Genomic DNA, 22,882 nt, shown 5'->3' with positions numbered 1-22,882 from the left:
ACAACATCCGCTTTATTAGCTTTTTCCCCTAATCCTTACCCAGAGGCTCTCAACCATGTTATCCCGTTTTACTTCAATTGTACAGGTTAGAAGCTGCTAAAGATGACTATCGCATACATTGTGAAGAACTCGAAAAGGAAATTGCAGAACTGAGACAACAGACTGAAGAGCTTAGTACATTAGCAGAAGAGGCTCAGTCTTTGAAGGATGAAATAGATGTACTCAGGTAAACTATGTTCCATTAGCTTTGGGTTGTTTTTTCTTTTTTAGAATATATAAATAGCTGTAATCCACAGTAAAATTCATATAATTAAATTTAATCTTCATTAGCTTTTGGTGTAACAGTTTTAAGGATGGATATGTATTAAAAGCAAGTAAGTAAAAGACACTCTGTGGCCATCAAAATGATGGTTCTAACTTGTGTGTCAACCAGTCTGACATCAGATTACTAAGTACCAAAAAGTTCAGTTCAACCAAATTCATTCTAGTTTCACACTGTTGAGTATGGCTAAGGGGATTCATTTGTTATTGTTAGCTTACAGGTTTTGGGTGTTTGAAATTTTTGTGAAAACTTTCAAATTAGAGGATATTTTCCTAATGTTGTTTGTTTTCAATCAAGCTGTGAATTACTTAGGAGTTGCTTGCAATTTAAAGTAATGATCCAATATTGAGAAAACTCTGTTTGAATGTATTATAAACTGAGCTCTGTCTTGCATTTTTTTTAAAAAGGATTCAGACTCCAAAACTAATGGTAATCCTGTATGACTACTTGGGAAATTTATATAATAGCTGTTAGCATAAATTTGCCATTTCCTTTTTCAGAATACATTTATCCCTAGTTATCTTAAAAAAAAAAGTGAAGGGCAGAAAATATTATTTTTACTCTGGTAAAGCAGTGGCTTCTAAGGATGAATTTAGAGTTGGAAGGAAATAGATTGGAATTGTAGGGGTGTTAACAATTTGGTTTTTAATTAATATTGGAAGCAGATAAGGAAATTATAGGAAGAATTATGCCATTCAAAAGCACTTCTGATAATAGCACTTTGTGTCAACTAATGGAGGGGAGCAGACAACTTGAAAACCAAACATTTAGTAGTATGTGAGGATGTTTGTGTTCTTGTGCTCCTTGATGTCTGGGAATGTTTTCTATGTGGATTTTTAGTCTTCCAAGTACAGATTTGATCCAAATGTTCAATCTATTGTCTTCCCAGGCATTCTTCTGATAAAGTGGCCAAGTTAGAAACCCAGATAGAGTCATACAAAAAGAAACTGGAAGACTTGGGTGATTTGCGGCGGCAAGTTAAACTACTAGAAGAGAAGAATACGGTGTACATGCAAAACACTGTGAGCCTGGAGGAAGAACTAAGGAAAGCCAATGCAGCACATATCCAGTTGGAGACATACAAGAGACAGGTGAGAACATCATGGCTGAGCCTAGAGACTTGTGGTGAATGGCATTAAATCCAGTTGGTGGCTGGTCACAAGCGGTGTTCCCCAGGGCTCAGTGCTGGGGCCAGTTCTGTTTAATATCTTTATCAATGATCTGGATGAGGGGATTGAGTGCTCCCTCAATCAGTTTGCAGATAACACCAAACTGGGCAGGAGTGTTGATCTGCTTGAGGGGAGGAAGGCTCTGCAGAGGGATCTGGACAGGCTGGACCGATGGGCCGAGGTGAACTGTACGAGGGTCAACAAGGGCAAGTGCTGGGTCCTGCACTTGGGTCACAACAACCCCATGCAATGCTACAGGCTTGGGGAAGAGTGGCTGGAAAGCTGCCTGGCAGAAAGGGACCTGGGGGTTCTGGTTGACAGCCAGCTGAACTGGTGGCCAAGAAGGCCAACAGCATCCTGGCTTGCAACAGGAACAGTGTGGCCAGCAGGAGTAGGGAAGCGATTGTGCCCCTGTACTCAGCACTGGTGAGGCCCCACCTGGAATACTGTGTGCAGTTTTGGGCCCCTCACTACAAGAAGGATGTTGAGTTGCTGGAGCGTATCCGGAGAAGGGCAACAAAGCTGGTGAGGGGTCTGGAGCACAAGTCCTGTGAGGAGCGGCTGAGGGAACTGGGGTTGTTTAGTCTGGAGAAGAGGAGGCTGAGGGGAGACCTCATTGCTCTGTACAACTCCCTGAAAGAAGGTTGTAGGGAGGCGGGTGTTGGTCTCTTCTCCCAAGTAACAAGTGATAAGACGAGAGGAAATGGCCTCAAGTTGCGGCAGGGGAGGTTTAAGCTGGATATTGAGAAACACTTCTTTACTGACAGAGTGGTCAGGCACTGGAACAGGCTGCCCAGGGAAGTGGTGGAGTCACCATCCCTGGAGATGTTCAAAGAATGTGTAGACGTGGCACTTTGGGACATGGTTTAGTAGGCATGGTGGTGTTGGGTTGATGGTTGGACTTGATGATCTTGGAGGTCTCTTCCAACCTTAAGATTCTATGATTCTATGATTGATCATCAGTGCAGTAATTCTCTGCATTTCTCAGCATTTCTTCTTTGCAACATGGCTTATACCTCAGAGTAAAAAACAAACAAAACCAGCTCCTTGCATTTGCTTCTTTTGTAAATACTTCTTTCTTCCTCCTGGCCTACATTGCTTATTGGTCATTATGTCAAGTTTGTGTTACTTCTGTCAACGAACAGTCTTACCTCTCAAAAAGTAACAGGTTTATCAAATTATTCATAATTCACGTTCAGTAGTGGGGCTAGATTTAGAGCTTCTTTCTCAGAAAAAGCATCCACTCTTCACTTGAAAATTTCCAGCAGTAGCCTTAGTAAGTTATTCTAGTGGTTAAGTAAGATTTTTTTTTTTAAGTTTCTGACCTGAATTTGTCCATCTGTGACTAGAAAGTATACATTCTCCTTCCTGTATATCATCCTTGTTGCATATATGCATCAAGAAAAGTACCTTGTGTATCACCAGAGCCCTCAGGAGTGGAGAACATCTGCTTATTTTCCTGTTCCGCTGAGAGGAATGTGACTTTTTCTATAAAGGTGGAGGACGCATGTATATCTCCTTTTTGCATCTACAGTACATTGACCTGCCTTCATTCTGAGATCCTTTTTGCAGGGCCAGTCCGACCTTGATTTATGTGAACAGTGCCTTGTCTTTATTCTGACTTCCCTTAACCTTGAATGGTCACACTACAGGTGTCCCTACATGTCAATCCACAGCAGAATTTAAAAAGATACAAAACCAGGCACAAATAGCATTGCATACCCTAGAGTGATGTGCATCTCTCAAACTTTAAAGCTGTTTCCCTGCATTTGGCCACCTTGATAAGTAGGGCAATTAGCTTGCACCTCCCTGGGCTGATTGTTATTATAGTCCAATTGATTCCACTTGAAAAACAGAACTTGGATAAGAAAAAGGCTGAATCAAAGGAAAAAGGAAATATAGAAGGAGACACTTTCACACACCATTAATATCTCATTTGCTCATAAAAGGAATAATTCCTCCGAATAACAGAGCACCAATTACAGTTATGTTATCCCTGATGTTTGCATCTGATCATGCTTGTTTCAATGATGATGCAGGTTTTGAAAGGGGAAACTTTGTTCTTTATGTCTAAGCTGTGCATCTGCAAAGAATATATCTTCTCCCTCATTCCCAGTGTTTTATGGATGAGAATTTACAACTGAGGAGCTGATGTGTTGTACGGAACTCTACTGCTGGCTGAGACTGGAATAAAGGCCAGGCCTCTAATCTGGCAGACCTGAGTTTCTTTCACTTTAACCACATTGTCTCAGAACAAACACACAGTCTGTTTGCCTTCAATGTCTATAAATAAATTAAAAATGTCTCTTGAATATATCTTTGAGACCAAAACATGAAAGAAGAAAGTATAAATATGAAATGTCACAAAAAAATTAGCTTCCAGGAGTCCTAACTCTGTGTCCTGCTGTAAGAATTAATTATATATCTTCAGCTGAGTCTTCATTCAGCTTATGTGTTTGTCAGTCAGTCTTTACTCTGTTTACTGCTTTCATACTCTGTGTTATTAACATTCTGGGATAGAGTCTACACTAGTAAAGGCTGAGACCTTTGCTGAGTTGTCTTGTGCTCACCGATCTTTTCTGCTAAGCTTTTATACTTTGTTAGGAGCATATTGCCCCTTGAAATAAAGAAAACTGATAATGAGCCTGCAGTTGAATTTTCATGTTTGTGTATTAATAAACAATAACAAATGTCTAAGCACAAGAAAATTTACCTAATTGCATGAAATAGTGCCTGACTTGTGAGTGAGATTTATAGAAGAAGTGATGACAAAAGATTTCTTGAGAGTTTTTTCTTTTCCTTGGCTTCTCTGAAAGTAGGAGGATTATTCTACTAAACTCTTTGGTTCATAGGATTATACAGCTTTTCTTGTAAATCTCACTTGTATGTAAATTTTTAAAGATACTTTACATCTTTTTGTTATTTCTTTTATTTGTGCTAAGGCCTACCTAGTATTTGAATTCTTTTGGTTATATTGAAACATATAGCAATTGATGAAAAAGGATTTTAGACTGCCCTGTAGGTAAATATTTCACTTATTTGCCTCATGGCACATGGTCATTAACTACTTTCTTTCATATGTTTTCTTTTAATGTTAATAATTGCAGACAAATTACTGCTTCTTGCTCTCACAGGCAGTGGAATTACAAAACAGATTATCTGAAGAATCCAAGAAAGCTGATAAACTAGATTATGAATGCAAACAGTTGAAAGAAAAAGTAGACAGCCTCCAAAAAGAAAAAGATGTAAGTTTCATTATATTTTTTTCTAGTAGTGGTGAAAGCAACCATTTTTCCTTTACTACACAGAGTTATCAAAAACAACTTTTACGTTGAGCTTTTTGAATTAATATGTTTTATTTTCCACTTAACATTTTCTAAGGTTTGTGTACAAATATATTTTTAAACCTAATGTTTATATTGCATGGGATAAAGTAACTATTAAAATAACTATTAAAATATATGCAACAGATTTTCAAGAGGAAAACCCCTCACATATAGTGTCTGAAGTTGTTTCTTGACCATTCACCATGAAAAGGATAATAAATGTCAAAGATAATTGTAATGTATTCTGAAAAACTATTTAAAGTAGGTTTTTGCAGTATGCTACCTAGAATTAAACTCAGAAGTGTGGTTTTTTTCCAAAGTAATGTTCCTTGATGTAGCATCTGCATGTTTCTCTTTGTGAAATCAAGGCCTCTGAAGCAAGAGGTTTAGGATGTGTCCTCTACTGTGATTTCCCCTTTCTCTTGTGATCACTAATCACTGATTTAGTTTCTGGTGTCATCATGGATATACCAGTATATATACCATTATAGATACCAGTTTATTATCTTCCTCTCTAAGCCACCAACAGACTGAGGTTGAATACAAAGTCAGGCAAAAACGTCAGGAGGCCTGCATGGATGAACAAGGAGCTCCTAGCCAAACGCAAACACAAAAACAAAGTATATTGAAGGTGGAAGCAGAGACAGACACCTTGGGAGGAATACTGAGACATTGTCTGGGCATGCAGGGATGAGGTTAGGAAAGCCAAAGCCCAAATGTAATTGAATCTGGACAGGGATGTCAAAGGCAACAAAAAGAAGACTAAGGAAAATGTGGGATCATTGCTGAATGGGGCAGGGGACCTAGTGACAAAGGACACGGGAAAGGCGGAGATACTGAATGCCTTCTTTCCTTCAGTCTTTAACAGCAAGATCAGACTTCAGGAATTCCATTTCTCAGAAACCAGGGGAAAATCTGGAGCCAGGAAGATGTACCCTTGGTGGAAGAGGATCAGATAGGGACTATTTAACCAAACTGGACATACATAAATCCATGGGCACCAATGGGATGCACCCATGAGGGCTGAGGGACCTGGCATTACAAGATCACTCGCGATACTTTTGATCAATCATGGCGACGGGGAGAAGTGCCTGAGGACTGGAGGAAAAATAAAGGTCACTCCTATGTTAAAGAAGGAGGACCCAGGGAACTATGGGCTGGTCGGCCTCACCTCCATCCCTGTGAAGGTGATAGAGAAGCTAATCCTGGAAACCATTTCCAGGCACGTGAAGGACAAGAAAATCATCAGATTAGTCAGCATGGCTTCACCAAGGGGAAGTCATGCTTGACCAACTTGATAAACTTTTGTGATGAAATGACTGGCCTGGTGGATGAAGGGAGAGCAGTGGATATTGACTACCTTGACTTCAGAAAGGCCTTTGACACTGTCTCCCATAAGATCCTCTTAGACAAGCTGTATGGGTTGGATGAGCAGACACTGAGGTGGATTGAAAACTGGCTGAATGGCTGGGCCCAGAGGGTGGTGATCAGTGGCACAAAATCTAGTTGGACACCAGTCACTAGCAGTGTACCCCAGGGGTCAATACTGGATCTAGCCCTGTTCAGCCTCTTCATTAATGATCTGGATGATGGGACAGAGTGTACCCTCAAGTTTGCAGATGACACAAAAGTGGGAGGAGTGGCTGATACACTAGAGGGTTGTGCTGCCATCCAGAGGGAACTCAACGGGCTGAAGAAATGGGCTGACGGGAACCTCATACAGTTCAATAAGGGGAAATGCAAAGTTCTGCACCTGGGGAGGAACAACACCAGGCACCAGTACATGCTGGGGGCCACCCAGATGAAAAGCATCTTGGCAGAAAAGGACCTGGGGCTCCTGGTGGACACCAGGTTGAACATGAGCCAGCAATGGGCCTGTATTGGGTCTGACTGGGATAGAGTTAACTTTCCCCATAGCAGCCCTCATAGTGCTGTGCTTTGCACTTGTAGCTAGAACCGTGTCAATAATACACCAATGTTTTGGCTGCTGCTGAGCAGTGCTCCCACAGCATCAAGGCTGTCTCTCCAAACTTCCCCCACAAAGGCCAGTAGGCTGGGAGTGGGCAAGAGGTTGGGAGGGGACATAGACGGGACAGATGAGCCAAACTGACCAAAGGGATATTCCATGCCATATGACCTCATGTTCAGCAATAAAAGCTAAGGGAAAGGAGGAGGAGTGGGCATTCGTTATTAAGGCATTGGTCTTCCGAAGCAACCACTATGTGTACTGAGGCCCTACTTCCCAGGAAGTAGGTGGACACTGCCTGCTGATGGGAAGTAGAGAATAAATTTGTTTTGTTTTGTTTTGTTTTCCTTTGCTTCCCTGCATGGTCTTTGCTTTTCTTACTAGACTGCCTTTATCTTGACGCACAAGTTTTTCACCTAATTTTCTCCACCATGTCCTACTGAGGAGGGGAGTGATAGAATGGTTTGGTGGGCACCTGTCGGCAGCAAAAAGGGTAAATTGTATCCTTGGATGCATTAGGAGTGTTGCTAGCAGGTCGAGGGAGGTGATCCTTCCTCTTTATTCTGCACTGGTGAGGCCACGCCTGGAGTCCTGTGTCCAGTTCCAGTCTCCTCAGTACACAAGAGATATGGAGCTACTGGAGGGTGCAAAGGGGATGAAGCCAAGCTCTTTTCAGTGGTGCCCAGTGACAGGACAAGAGGCAATGGGCACAGACTGAAGCACAGGAGGTTCCCTCTGAACATCAAGAAACACTTTTTTTTACTGTGAGGGCGACTGAGCACTGGAACAGGTTGTCCAGTGGGGTTGTGCAATCTCCATACTTGGAGATGTTCAAAAGTCATCTGGACGTGATCCTGGGTAACTGGCTCTAGGTGGTCCTGCTTGAGCAGGGGCATTGGACCAGATGACCTCCAGAGGTCCCTTCCAACCTCAACCATTCTATGATTCTGTGATTCTGTGATTTTGTAAGCTTATATTCTGATATCTTTAGCCCAACAAGTGTAATATGTAGCAGGAATTGATGTTTCCAGGAAGTAGTTGATCTTTCTTCTATTCTGAAATAAGTTGAAATGCCTTGACATTAAAATAATCTCTTGAGTTGCATATAAATTCTTTTTTAAGTGTTGATGCTATGCCTTGTGGTAATCTTCTTAGTGTTAAGGATGGATTTGTAGTGCCAAGACTAATATTAGTGTTGTTCTTATTATTCAGAGATTAAGAGCAGAAAGAGATTCTTTAAAAGAAACTATTGAAGATCTTAGATGTGTACAAGCACAGGAGGGTCAACTCACCGCTACAGGTAAGAGACAAAAAAGGAGATTAAATATATCTTTTCTAAAGTGCACAGAGATCTTCCAGAGAATACTGGATATGTCTTTATTTAGCAGATAATAAACCTAAAATTCAGCTAAAGTCAAAAACCACTTTTGGTATTACTTTGTTTTCAAATGCTTATGAATTCCTAAAACTTTCAGTTTGATTGAAATTTTTCGTGTTAAGTCTGTTCTCAAATATGGTGGTTTTAGAAATGTTTCTCCCTGGCCCAGGTATTTGATTTCTAAATAGTCATGCTCAACATCTCTCTCATCTCCAAATAATATTATGTAACAATTTCCTGATGTCTATATGTTCATATGCTTCAATTTATTCCCATGTGTTACATTGCACAGCTTTTTAATTCTTATATAAAGCAATCGGTAAATCATCCACCATAAAATTACTTCTGCAGAATGGGTGAAAATAGGAACAGTGATTGTTGTCAAAATTGTGTTATGCTTGTCTTTCCTTCTTGCTAGGGGCCTGACATTTGTATTTGTCATGGTTTAGCTCCAGTCAGCAATCGAGTACCACACAGCTGCTCAATCACCCCCCCCTTTCCCAGGGGATGGGGGAAGAAAAGAAAACTCATGAGTTGAGATAAAAGCAGTTTACTAGGATAGCAAAGAAAAAGATAATAATTTATAAGTAAAATAATGATAATAATAATAATATGAAAAATAAATAGTTAGAATATTAATATTTTTTTAAAACCCAAATATAACAAACAAAAAAAAAAAACAAAAACAAAAAAAAGACAAAATGATGCACAATTTCTCATCACCCGACAACCTGATGACTGATACAGCCTGTCCTGAGCAGCAATCATGAAACAAAAAAAAAAACCCTGTAAACGATCCTGGAATGATTCTGAACAGCGAGAGAGAAAAAGAGAGCCAACTCAGTGGCCCATCCCCACTTAAGTCCTGAGCGTGATGTTTATGGCATGGAATACTCTTTTTGGCCAGTTTGGGTCAACTGTTCTGGCTCTGTCCCTCCCAGCGTCCTGCACCTGCACATGAGCAAAACCTGGGAAGCCAGACAGTGTCCTTAGTCTCTTCAGCAACACCTCATATCATCAGTGTGTTTATCAACATTCTTCACATCCAAAATCCAAAATGCATCAGCTACTGAGAGGAAAATTAACTCCATCCTAGCTGAAACCAGGACAGTATTATTTCCCAATTACTCAAGAGCATTACTCTAAATCTATCAACTTGTAGAACAAAGTTTATTCTTGGTCTTTTAAAAGAAAGTTACTGTTCTTCCTGGTAAACTTTATATCTCTTTCTTTTCCTGACACAGCACTGATGCCCCTGGGAAGCCATGAACCTTCAGACAGTCTAGCAGTGGAAATTGTTACTCCTGAAATCAAGTAAGTTAACTCATATTTTTGTTCTGCCTAAGCCTTAGAATGTGCACATAAATAACCATTCCCATCTGATTTTCAGTGTCTGAAAGATTCTAAGATTAATTTTTGTTCTTCTCCTTCCCTTTGGATTTCCATACAACAGCACCCTTTATGCTTATAGACATGATTCACTTGACCTCTCTCAAGTTTGTCTTGTTTCAAAAGGAGAAACAAAGAAACCCTCCATCCTCAAGTTGAGTTTCTCTTCCTGCAAAGAATTCATACAATTGTAACTTCTTATGTGCTTTAACAGGCAAAAATATTTGTAAAAATATATTGTTATTGTATGGGGAAAAAAAAACATTAAAATTAATAGATTTTAAAATGCATTTGCATCATGACATTAGAACAGCCATGTACTATTAGGAAGAAAGAGAAGAGACAGGACTGAAAATCACTATGATTTAAGATAATGCAATCTGTGTTTAGCCTTGCCTGGTATCACCGTAACTTGAAGCTGTTAAGGGCCACTCGCATCTCAGAAGTCTGCAAGCTCTTTAGGAGCTCATTTTTTCCTCTGCAAATGTTGGTACAACTATTTCAACATTTGGAAAGTTGCATATGGATTTGAGAAACTTTTTAGAGTAGTTAAAGGATATCCTGCTAGGTAAGTAATAACAGAAAGAAGTTGTTTCTCATTTGGCTGCATTGCTGTGCATTGCTACAAGAGTAGTTCCTTTCAGTTTTGTTCTCTAGCAGCAGAGTAATGCTTTAAGGCAGTATTACAAAAGTAGGGGGTTATTGCATGAATATTCAAATGATTTGCATAGGAGAGAACAGGATCCTAAATGCTGTAAATACCCAGGCACAGCCATGTAGAGTTCATTGCCTCTTTACCTTCAGCAGCTCCAGAGCAGGGTTTCAAACTAACATACATCTATGCTGGCTATCTGGAGGTGCTAAACTTGGCCTCCTTGCTTACTTCAGAAAGATGGACAGTAGCAGTGGTTGAGCTGGGAAGACTGCTTCTTCCTGATCTACAGAGCTGGGCTGCTGCCACTGCTTCCAATGAAACGTGAAGGTTGCAGGAGGCCTCTGTTACTGGTGGGAGGGGGCTCTCACCCACAGGAACAGCTATTGCTACTCTCCTATCTTCTCTATAACAACAGAGTTTGGGTCTCTCCACTGTAAGCTAGCAAAAAGAGTATCTGGCCATTCAGACAAGATTTTCTGTTCAACCATCTTTTCTCATGCCATAGAGAAAAATTTCAGACTGGGTGAAAGTGTTTCTTTCACAAGGCTGTTGATTGAACTTTTTCTAAATAAACAAGTTAAGTGACTGTTGTGGGTTGATTTGGGACAGCAGCTAAGCACCCACACAGCTGCTCGCTCACTCTCCCCTGCCTCGCCCCAAAGGGACAGGGGAGAGAATAGGAAGAATAAAAGCAAGAAAACTCATGGATCAAGATAAAGACAGTTTAATAGGTGAAAGAAAGAGGGGGGAAATAACCCAAGTGGTGCGAAGACAATCACTCACCACCTCCCACAAGCAGACCGATGGCCAGCCAGTCTCCAAACAATGGCCACCTTGGAAGCAAAAAAAAACCCCCACTCCCTTCTTCCTCTACCCCAGTTTTTATTGCCGATTATGACATTATATGGTATGGAATATCCCTTTGTCCAATTCAGGTCAACTGTCCCACCTGTGTCCTCTCCCAACCTCTTGCCCACCCCCAGCTTACTTGCTGGGCTGGAGCAGAGTGGGAAAATAAGAAAACTTTGACTCTGTGCAAGCACTGTCCAGCAATAGCCAAAATATTAGTGTGTTATCAACAGTGTTTTAGCCACAAATCCAAAACACAGCACCATATGGACTTGTATGAAGAAAGTTAACTCCATCCCAGCCAGACTCAATAAAGTGACGTTCATGGGGGCTGCAGGGGGGAAGACCAAGAGGAGGGAAATGACTTGCCCAGGTTCATGCTGTAGTTTATTGATAGCTAGGTTTACAACCTGTATCCTTTGATATCCCTATACCCAGCTCTGCTTACTACCCATCAGTCTGTCTGACCTTGTTCTCAGGTCTAATCTGGGCCCTCAGGCAATGCTCCTCTTCTGTGTTTTGTACAATTGCAGCTTCTTTAATCAAGTTTGAATTTGGAGATCAAGAGTCAATTGTAGTTTAATTTATTTCTAAAAATGGTAAAGATCTTTATGTTATCTTTACACATCCTGTGGTAAACTGGTTTATTCCTCATAGAGAATGGCAAGCTGCTTCTAGTAGATTTTATTTCTTTAGGGAGAAACTCATTCGCCTTCAGCATGAGAACAGGATGTTAAAGCTGAACCAAGAAGGTTCTGACAATGAGAAGATCACCTTGTTGCAGAGCTTGCTCGATGGTACAAATTTACAGAAGAATGAATTGGAGACAGAGAACAGGTAAGGAAGTATTGTTCTCTGTTCCAGTGACTTTCCTAACAATGCTGTACACTTCTGTCTTAGAAGACTGTTGTCAGGGCCAAATTCCTTATGTAAAAAGATCTCACCAGTCTGTGAGTCTACTCAGTCATTCAATGCTGTTCCAGTATCTGGAGCCTGCAGTGTGGGCTAAAGAATTCTGTAATAGATTGCAACTGGAATGATGCAAAGGCTCATAAAAGGAGTCATGTATTACTTCAGCTTCTCCTTCTGTAAAGCAAGCGTAACAAAAAGAATCCCTTATCTTCCCTACTACTCATTAATTCCCTGTACATTTTCTATCTATCTTCCCTTCTGTTTCCAATTTTATTCTTTGAAAGTATGTTCACAGATGTTAGAGCTGCTGTCAAGATGATCTAGATTTTGTAAAACTGAGTATTTTATGAAAGTTTAGGGTGATAAAAACTTTTCCGTGATTTGATGTACTGAATTTTCTCTTAATGTAGTATGCAGCAGGTTTTAGCTGTCTTGCTTCATCCACAGAATACTGTGATCAAGGAGGATGAAGTCAGCAGAAAGAATCTTAGGCCAGTCACAGCCAATTCCAGTTGGCTCTGCAGCAGACCCACCGCAGGCCAAAGCTGAGCTAATCAGCAAAGTCTGTGGCACCTCTGTGAAAACATATTTAAGAAAGGATAAAAACACTGGATATGCAGAGGAAGAGAGAAAAAAGAGTGAGAAACAGCAGTGTGAAGACCAAGGTCAGAGAAGGAGGAGGTGCTTCAGGCATCGGAACAGATATCCACACTGCAGCCCATGGAAGATCTCATGCTGGAGCAGTTGGATATTTCCTGAAGGAATTGCAGCCCATGGAGAACCCATGCTGGAGTAGATTTTTCCTGACAGACTGTAGCCTGTGGAAGGACTCACACTGGAGCAGAGAAACTGTCAGGAGGAACTGTTATGGACTGACTGCAACCCTGCATTCCCCATGTCTCCTGTGCCACAGGTCCTTCAGGGAATATCAACCTGCTTCAGCATGGGGTCCTCCATGGGCTGCAGTGTGGATATCTGCTCTGGCATGGTCCTCTCCACAGACTGCAGGGAATACCTGGTCCACTGTGGTCCTTTCCACTAGCTGCAGGGGAATATCTGCTCCAGCACCCGGAGCACCTCCTCTCCCTCCTTCTTCTCTGACCTTAGTGTCTGCAGGATTATTTCTCACACTTCTTTCCTCACTCCTAGACAGTGTTTTGCCCTTTCTTAAATATGTTTTCTCAGAGGTGCCACCAGCTTCTCCGATTGGCTCAACTTTGACCAGTGGTGGGTCCATTGCAGAGCCAGCTGGAACTGACTGTGTCCAGCACAGGACAGCCCCTGGCTTCTTCCCACAGATGCCACTCCTGCAGCCTCCCTCCTCCTGCTACCAAAACATTGTCACATAAACCCAATGCAATTTTGAATAAAGAAATAGTGTTGTATCTCTTGCATAGATGTCCTGATAATGCTGGACCCTAAACATTCATTTTTTCTGAAAAGTAAGGTTTTATCTATTTCCTAGGCTGTTAAATCAGAGAGTGCTAGAAGTACAATCCCAGGTTGAAGAACTACAGAAGTCTTTGCAGGAGCAAGGTTCAAAAGCTGAAGATGTAAGTAGAAATCTATGTAAAATTTGTGTTCAAGTAATTGCTATTATCCTACCTTTCAGCTTTACATAATATCTTCTTCTTGTTACATCATTAAGAAATAATGCAGATGGAGATTTCCGGTAGCTTTCCATATGTGCTATTATAGCCTTGCATTTAAACTGTATTTTTCTCAATGAGAAGTGTAAAATGAAATATTTGTATAGAAAAAAAAAACAAAACACCTTTCTTTGTAGAAAATGAATTAAATAATTTTTTCCCCTTCAATGTGTCCATTCCAGTAGTAAACTCAGCATTATTTAAAAATCTGTAATTAGAATAGAGACATCTATAGGAAATTAAGATACATTGATTTTTCATTTCTTAGTAAAATATCCCAAGGTATTTTTGTTTAACTGTTCTTCATGGTAGTAAATACCTTTCTTGCCAGTGGAAACCCAGTAATTGCTGATATAAATGTGTATCTCTAATGCAAGATGTCGTGCAAGCCAAAACTAAAAAAGTCAAATAAGCAGTCCTTTGACACAGTGCAATATTTTCTATTTCTGTATACCTAGATACTGTACATTTTAATATTTAAAATAAAGACATTGTCTTAGGGTTAGTGTGGGAACACAAATTCTAATCTTCCACTGAAAATTTTATTTGCCACTTGCCTTATTTGAGAGTAGAAGCTATAGAACTGTCCTGAAAGCAGTGATTTCCTATTTAGAAAAATTAACTTAAGAAATAATTTATAACTCATTTTTAAAATGGGTCTATGCTATTATGTCATTCCATGATATTCTTTACTGTCTTGGTTACAGGTTAAAAACCAAATTTTTCAGGATGATTAAAATCTGGATATACTTCTTGCATGTTTTGTGCTAAACAGACTCAACAGAATCTTTGATCTTTGGCATCCTTATCAGGAGTACTGTTTAATAGTTTCCAGTTGAGTGGATCCCTTATTACTAATGCTATCACTATCATTTTGATGTAGGCAGTCTCAAAAAGCCAAATCCAATTGATATTAATTCTGTTATGCGTGTACGAAAGGCTGAGAAATCTTAGGACTTCCTCAGCAGTGCAACAGCCTAAGTAATTCAGTCAGCTAAGTCTCCACCTTTCTCATGCTCTCATAAACATTCCTGCCTTGTTAGCCCAGTGAGATCTGAGTATTAATATTTTGGTACTGGCATGAAGATAACACAACTGTGCTGACATGCTGTTAGTCTCTTGGAAAAAGGATCTTTGTTGCTCTCAGCTCCACTCTGGCAAGAAGAGTTGTGGGAGCTGAAGGCAAATCATGGTCCCACTGAAAATCAAGAGGAAAACCTCTGTTTACTTCAGTGGAGTCAGGATTTCACCCTGTCTTGTCAAGGAATGCATTTAAATATGCTTGAAATTAAGGATTAGTGAATACAGACAGAGGAGTTTTTAGAAGTTCCATTTGACAAGTTTGATTGTAATATTGCTAAATTTAACATTCTTCTGAAAATTTCTGATGATATTTATTAAAACACATCTAGCCTATTATATTTATGTACCAGAAAATGAAACTTCACTTTTACAGTTTAGGAATCCAGAGAAAGCATTTATTAATAAGATGGGTCATTTTTTTTCTCATGAGTTTTGATATTTTCAGCAGTTGACATATAAAGCTTTGCTTTGTGATTTACTTTTTGAGCAATGTGTTTATGAAAGCTATTCTCAGATGTGGAGAATATTGTAAATAATCTCAGTCTAATCAAATATACCTTTATTTATTGTAATTTTAAATCTGGCCCTGTTTGAGGCTTTGGTTTAGACAGTAATTTAAGTTATGTCTACAATGCACTTAAAGGACTGATTACAGCCCATGTAGGTATAATCTGAGCTAGTTTGGGTTCTGCTAGTAGCAAAACCATGCCAGCACAGGTTTTCACATGGAACTGTACAGCCTGCTGTGGGTACCAGGCAGAGCTGAAGCTCATGATGCACCAGCTGCATCCTAGCTTCAGTATAAATTTGGCCACACCAGCAGTGATATATAGGCATTACTCCCATGGACCTATCTTGTTGGGTTCTGAATATTTGCCTACACGTACTCTTAAACAAGCAGAAAAGGAAATGTAGAATCACAAAATACTTTAAGTTGGAAGGTACCTTTAGGGGTCTGGATGTCTGGTCCATCTTCCTACTCAAAGCAGGGGCCAACCTGTTAAATCTGTTAGGGGAAATCAGGCCAGATTCATCAGCCCGAGAGAGATGAGGCTGCCACAGCTCCATGTCTCCAGGTCCATCCAATAGCAAGGCTGAAGATGTATTCCCAGTAAGCACACGCACACAGAGCACACATACGTACCACATATACACGACTGGCCACACAGATCACAGACAGACGCACAGAGCACTCACATGAACATAGACAGCACCAATGGCCTCATCCTGCTCCCCTCTCTGGCTGAGCAGGATAGAGGTCCACTAGTGCAAATATATGTATATATGTATAATGCGGATGCCTTCAACAGCAGAGCTCAGACACTTACTCTGACCAGTAGCTAGTCCGTGGATCCCAATCTCCTCAGTTGCTGGCACTCAGACATAAGAGCCCTTGAGGCTGCAGGCCCACTCCAGTTGCTGGTGCAGTGGCCAGGACTCCTTTGGTCTCCCGATAGCCAGCCTCACCCTTAGAGACACATACACATTCCTGGCTCCCAGGTCACTTCACCTACACGCTGGCTAGTCCAGCTTGATATTCGCTAGCAATCACACACTCACACAACCACCATATTCACTCCTGTTGCTGACACTATGGGCACTCAGGTGCTCTGGACCCTGGTCCCACTCCAGTGGCTGGCACTTGATTTCACTCACTCTGGTCTCTCTAGTTGCTGGCACCCAGGCACATGAGCCCCTGTGACCTGTGGTCTGACTCCAGTCACTGGCACTCAGATACCCATACACACATACACACGCACACAAGAATAGAGTTCCTCACCCAGGGAAAGAGTTAGAAATTGAATTGAATAAGATAACACAGACTGCGCTGATCAGGTACACGCCATGGCCAGACAAGCATACTGATCAACCACTGTTTACATGCGACTGGCCCATTTTATCTCCACACCCTCTATTTTCCCACACTTGTTCCTCCCAAATCACCTAAACCCCTTCCTTTTCCTGCCTTTGGTTCCTCCCCTAAACATCCCATAATAAGTCCTGTGCAATCCCAGAATGTTTTTCCCCATAATGTGTCCCATATCCCTAGGCAGCAACTCCCTCTCAGTCCCAAAGAAGGTGATCCAGCATTGATTCATCTTGATGGATTCTATACCTGGATCATGGGGCTGATGCTATCCTGGGACAGCCCTGGGAGAGGCCAACAGGGTGTCCCTTTCTCTGAGTGTGTAATTTGTAGAAAAACTGTAAAGGGAAAAAAGCAAATGGCCAAAACCCACAGGTCAATAGCTACTGTAAAGTTCTGTGGCTCTGTTTGAACTCAGTGGAGTCAATGAGTTATGCTACCTCCTTGGTCACTTGGTTTATTTTATCTCCTACCCTCTTTATTCATAATGTAAAAGACATTCCAACTTTGAACTAATCAAGCAGCACAGCCCAGGAATGTGATTAAAAATTATATTTTTAAGTGTTTAAACCCCAGATAAGTTTTTTTTTGATTGCATACAAATTGTCTGTATTGGCTTTGTGTTTAAACTTTTCTTGAAAGAACATGGAAAGGAAGAGCAATGAACTAATTTTGTTGATGATTTTATTTTATATTGTGATAGCACTTTGGAGTATCAGCCACAGACTAGGACTCCACTATAATGGGTACTGGACAAATGCAAACCAAAAAGGCAGTCTCTGAGTTAAATATCCAATATTTAATGTCTCATATTTAAACCATGTGAAAATAACATCAAGTCAGGATCTCTTCACCAAAATACATGTATCTCTACATGTTGATTGCAATCCAACAGACTGCATATTGTCTTCTGCTTTGCTACTGTTGTGGTTTAACTGAGTAGGCAGCTAAGCACCACACAGCTGCTCACTCACTCCCTCCACAGTGGGATGGGAGAAAGAACTGGAAGTGAGAAAAGACAGTTTAACAGGTAAAGCAAAAGCTGTGTGTGTAAGCAAAGCAAAACAAGGAGTTCATTCTCTACTTCCCATCAGCAGGTGTTCAGCCATCTCCAGGAAAGCAGGGCTTCATCATGTGTAGCGGTTCCTCGGAAAGACCATCACTCCAAACGTCCTCCCCTTTCCTTCTTCTCCCAGCTTTTATTGCTGAGTATGATGTCATATGGTATGGAATATCCTGTTGGTCAGTTGGGACACTGTCCTGACTGTGTCCCCTCCCAACTTCTTGTGCACCCCCAGCCTACTTGCTGGCAGGGCAGTGTGAGAAGCAGAAAAGGCCTTGACTCTGTGTAAGCACTGCTCAGCATTATCTAAAGCATCCCTGTGTTTTCAACACTGTTTTCACTGTTTTCAGCACAAACTCAAAACATAGCCCCATATCAGCTACCATGAAGAAATTTAACCATATCCGAGCCAAAACCAGTACAGCTACTAATGGGACTTCAATGTTAGAATTGCTTTTCATAACAGTTGCTGCTTTCCTTTGAAATTGTGGTTTGAGTATGATGTTTGCATATGTGTGAAAGTCGAAAAGCATTCATATACTTGAACACAGTATGGATAATTTTTACTAGCTTTCCTAAACTGTCCATAACATGTGACAGGATGAAACTGCTAATGAGAACAGAGAAGTAAGAAAAATGTGCATGTCTGGAAAAAATGCATCGCTTTAAGCTTTTCTGTTCATGAGTTACTAAATACTTTCTTCTGTTGGTTGCTGGTTTTGCTTTATGCTAATATGTCATCTCTGTTTCCTGGCATGGGTTTCTACTCAAGGCTATTGTGAGTATGGCTTTTTGTTTACTTAACACTACTTTTACTTTATAGGCATTTATGATTTTGATTTTAAAAGATGCTCACTGTATATAAAGTGAGTTTACAATTAAACTAAAATTTACTTTGAAGCTCACCATCACCACCCCTCCTGCCAAGAACTTATTCAAATGTGACTTAGTCAGAAATCAGAACACCATAAGGTGTATTATATTTACATATTTGTAGGCAAAGAAAGATGTTAAAACAGAGAAAAGCAGAGCAATTGAGGATAAAATTTCTACTGTGCTCTGGTTAGTGACACTCTACTCCATCTCATTTTTGTGGGGACAGAATTTTACCTCGAGTCTTTATGTGAATTTGCTTTGATGCACTGGATAGCTCTTCAAGCAAATTTTCCACTACTGAATTTTAAATAAATTTATTGACTCTAATCTACAAAATTACTGAATGACAAAGTAATGAAAACAACTGAAATACAATTTTATCATTAATGGAACTCTCCTATATTGATCCAATTCCAAGAAAATATTTGTGAAGTTATAAGGCATTCTGATTTTGGGGAAGTCCACAGCTATCCAGGAAAGGAAAAGTACTACAGAAAGCTACTATACAATTATGACCTAAAGATGGGTGAAATTAAATGGCTATGCTCTGGTTATAATTGTGAAATTATATATTTTAATATAACTGAAATGATACTAAGCACCATAACACATTAAAATAACTGACACATTTAACTTTCTATTTTAGTTGCTGCTTCTGCAAAAGAAACTTGAAGAGCATCTGTAAGTAATAAAGCTTTCTGTTTTGCTTGCCATATGAAATGATCTGCTTTCCATATGCTTAGTAGGTGCTTAGCCATTAACAGCAGTGGGAAGGCAGTAGTGCATTTGGAAGATATATAAAGAAAAATGCAGATAGCTCAGGAATAGAATCACAGAATGGTTAGGGTTGGAAGGGACCTTCAAAGGTCATCTAGTCCAACCCCCCTGAAAGAAGCAGGGACATCCCTGACTAGATCAGGTTGCTCAGAGCCTCGTCCAGCCTGGCCTTGAATGTTTCCAGGGATGGGGCTTCCACCACCTCTCTGGGCAACCTGGGCCAGTGTTCCACCACCCTCACTGTAGAAAAGTTTTTCCTAATATCTAATCTAAATCTACCTCCCTCTATTTTGAAACCATTATCCCTCGTCCTATCACAACAGGCCCTACTAAACAGCCTCTCCCCATATTTCTTGTAGGCCCCCTTGAGGTACTGGAAGACCGCTATAAGGTCTCCCTGGAGCCTCCTCTTCTCCAGGCTGAACAGTTCCAACTCTCTCAGCCTGTCCTCATAAGAGAGGTGCTCCAGCCCTCTCATCATCTTTGTGGCCCTCCTCTGGACCTTCTCCAACTGGTCCATGTCCTTCTTATGTTGGGGGCTCCAGAACTGGACACAGTACTCCAGGTGAGGTCTCACCAGGGCAGAGTAGAGGGCAGAATCACCTCCCTCGACCTGCTGGCCACGCTCCTCTTTGTGCAGCCCAGGATGCGGTTGGCCTTCTGGGCCGCAAGGGCACATTGCCTGCTCATGTTGAGCTTCTCATCTACCAGCACTCCCAAGTCCTTCTCCTCAGGGCTCGTATCTGTTATTGAGGCATTATTTTCATTTCTTATGGCAAGCCTTTGTCAAATTAAAAGCAATTATGAAAGAGTCACCTTTTTCTGGTGGTTATCAAACTTTATTTAAAATTGTGTAAAGCTTAATTTAAAGCTTAACTTAATTAATTTTGTTTTGAGGAAAACATTTTAATATAAACAATATTTACATTTTTACTATGGACAGAAAGATAACATTTTAGTGAGTGTGATCTTTTCTATTCTGCACTGCTCATAATTTTACACTTTTTTTAAACTGCAAGTTTTACTTAAAGAATTGTTCACCTGTTGACTGGCTTACTAGAAAGTATGGACTCTCTATAACTTTGGGGAGGAGGTAAGGCATTCTTCCCAAATCTTATCACAGCTATTGATATTATACACTTAAAACATGTTTTGTACAATTTATTGTAAATTCTAAAGTAAGTATGTAATTCTGGACTGTGAATGGAGCTGTCTGGTTTTATAACTCTGCATTTATGGTAATGCTTTTTAGTATATTTTATAAATGTTCCCATAGACATTGACCCACTTGTAATTTGTCCTCATGCCTCGCTGCAAGTCAACTTTACTCCCAGAAATATGCCATACTCTGAGGGTTTGGGGTTTTTTATCACTTAACGTTCATTCAAGAGGATAAGAGTACTGGAAAAATAATGTGTGCTTTTATGGTTTGTAACAGCGAGAAGCTCCATGAAGCTAACAATGAGCTACAGAAGAAACGAGCAATTATTGATGATTTGGAACCAAGATGTAATAACAGTTGTGAGTTTTCTGATATGTACTCCATTTCTTTTAACTGTAAAATGTTTTGCACGCAAGGAATGATCTTTAATTAAACATTTAATTTAATATCTATAGAAACTGTAAGAAAAACAAAATGTATGTTTCAAGTGGTAGTGGTATGTGTGGTGTTAATTACTCAGAAAGCTATAATGACCAAAAACATGCTACTGATTCTTGAGATGTAGCAGATCACATTTTAGAGCCCACTGTGGCAAAGAATTATCATCTCTCATTTAAGCTCAGTTGTTCACAACTGTTGCTTTCCGAAAATAGTATTATGTCTTCTAATATCTTATGTTTAAAAGTCCTTGTTGCCATCTCCATGTTATTTTAACTCCCAATATATGTTACATCAATATGTTTTCAGATTACAGAATGGAATTGTGCTATAATTTAAGATTTTGGACACTGGTCAATGAGAATGTAGCTTTTGGGCCATTTTGGTCACATCACAGCAAGACCTCAGCACCTAGTTGTAAATGACTGAAGGGTACATCACTGACGGCTACCAGCATTTGCTTTTTTTATACTGACTAGTCTTGGTAAATAATATATTTTCTCTTACTTTTGTCAAGTAGCAATGTCAGCTTCTCTTGGAAGCACCAAAGCAATTCTACTCACGAAATGGTCTGGGAAGATTGAAATATCATTTTGATATTCATTAGAAGACTCAGAAACATTTAGGTTGGAAAAGACCCTTAAGATCATTGAGTCCTAACACTACCAAGTCCACCACTAAACCATGGCTCTAAGAGACACATCTACATGTCTTTTTAATACCTCCAGGGATGGTGACTCCACCACTTCCTTAGGCAGCCTGTTCCAGTGCTTGATAACCCTTTCAGTGAAGAAATTTTTCCTAATATCCAATCTAAACCTCCCCTGCCGCAACTTGAGGCCATCTCCTCTCATCCTATAACTTGTTACCTGGGAAAAGAGACCGACATTCGCCTCCCTACACCCTCCTTTCAGGGAGTTGTAGAGAGAGATAAGCTCTCCCCTCAGCCTCCTTTTCTCCAGACTAATCAACCCCAGCTCCCTCAGCCGCTCCTCATAGGACTTGTTCTCTAGACCCTTCACCAATTTCGTTACCCTTCTTAGGACATGCTCCAGCAACTCAACATCTGTCCTGTAGTCCTGTTCCTGTTCGAGAGTTGTAGAGCACTGGAACAGGTTGCCCAGAGAGGTGGTGGATGCCCCATCCCTGGAATCGTTCAAGGCCAGGCTGGATGAGGCTCTGAGCAACCTGACCTAGTCAGGGATGTCCCTGCTTCTTGCAGGGGGGTTGGACTAGATGACCGTTGAAGGTCCCTTCCAACTCTAACTATTCTATGATTCTATGATTCTATGATTCTAGTGAGGGGCCCAAAAGTGAACACAATATTCAAGGTGCGGTCTTGCCAGTGCTGAGTACAAAGGGACAATTACTTCCCTACTCCTGCTGGCCACACTGTTCCTGTTGCAAGCCAGGATGCTGTTGGCCTTCTTGGCCACCTGGGCACATTGCTGGCTCATGTTCAGCTGACTGTCAGCCAACATCCTCAGGTCCTTTTCAACTGGGCAGCTTTTCAGCTACCTAATGATTATGTAATCATTAGGTAAATTTTAGATGCAAGAAATTTTCATTAGTTTCCAGTTTGTCCGAGTTTTATTTAGGGGGGGGGCTACGGTGGCACCTTCTCTAAGAAGCTTCTAGAAGTAGTTTCCCCTTCGTCTAGTGCACTCGGCCAGGCCTAGGGCAGACCCGCTGCTGGCCAGGGCCGAGCCAATTGGTAGTAGAATGTTCCCTGATAACACCTCTGCGATAACATATATAAGAAGGGAGGAAAACAAAAAAAAAAGCAGAGAAGATGTGAAGAAGCTGGAGCGGGGGCAGAGGGGGGAGGCACGAGCCTTGTGGGTCTTGCAGCCCTCACCCTCTGGCCTCCCGCCGGGCCACCGACTGGGCCCGGCCCAGCCCAGCTGCAAGAAGTGGCGAGGAGATGAGATGAGAACCTGAGAGGCATCTGCCTGAGCTGGTTGTGAAGAATTTCTTGTGAGAGGAATGGCTGCAGACGCC

At 40.9% G+C, this 22,882-nt stretch overlaps 1 protein-coding gene across 1 annotated transcript in view; it reads left to right on the top strand.

Annotated features, from left to right (window-relative positions):
* Positions 1-22,882, top strand: part of LOC147596729 (protein Hook homolog 3-like) — a 141,983-nt gene that overhangs the window by 106,807 nt on the left and 12,294 nt on the right. Inside the window, exons 10-18 of the mRNA XM_086769625.1 lie at positions 86-226; positions 1,212-1,413; positions 4,626-4,736; positions 7,996-8,083; positions 9,406-9,475; positions 11,751-11,891; positions 13,432-13,519; positions 19,151-19,185; positions 20,720-20,802. Of these exons, the coding sequence (XP_086625751.1) occupies positions 86-226; positions 1,212-1,413; positions 4,626-4,736; positions 7,996-8,083; positions 9,406-9,475; positions 11,751-11,891; positions 13,432-13,519; positions 19,151-19,185; positions 20,720-20,802 (959 nt within the window). The remainder of the gene's footprint in view (positions 1-85; positions 227-1,211; positions 1,414-4,625; positions 4,737-7,995; positions 8,084-9,405; positions 9,476-11,750; positions 11,892-13,431; positions 13,520-19,150; positions 19,186-20,719; positions 20,803-22,882) is intronic.

The sequence above is a fragment of the Chlamydotis macqueenii genome, chromosome W (assembly GCF_036417535.1).
Source record: "Chlamydotis macqueenii isolate bChlMac1 chromosome W, bChlMac1.mat, whole genome shotgun sequence".
Taxonomy (NCBI): Eukaryota; Metazoa; Chordata; class Aves; order Otidiformes; family Otididae; genus Chlamydotis; species Chlamydotis macqueenii.
The sequence above is the reverse complement of the archived record's forward strand: the minus strand, read 5'-3'. Positions and strand labels throughout refer to the sequence as shown.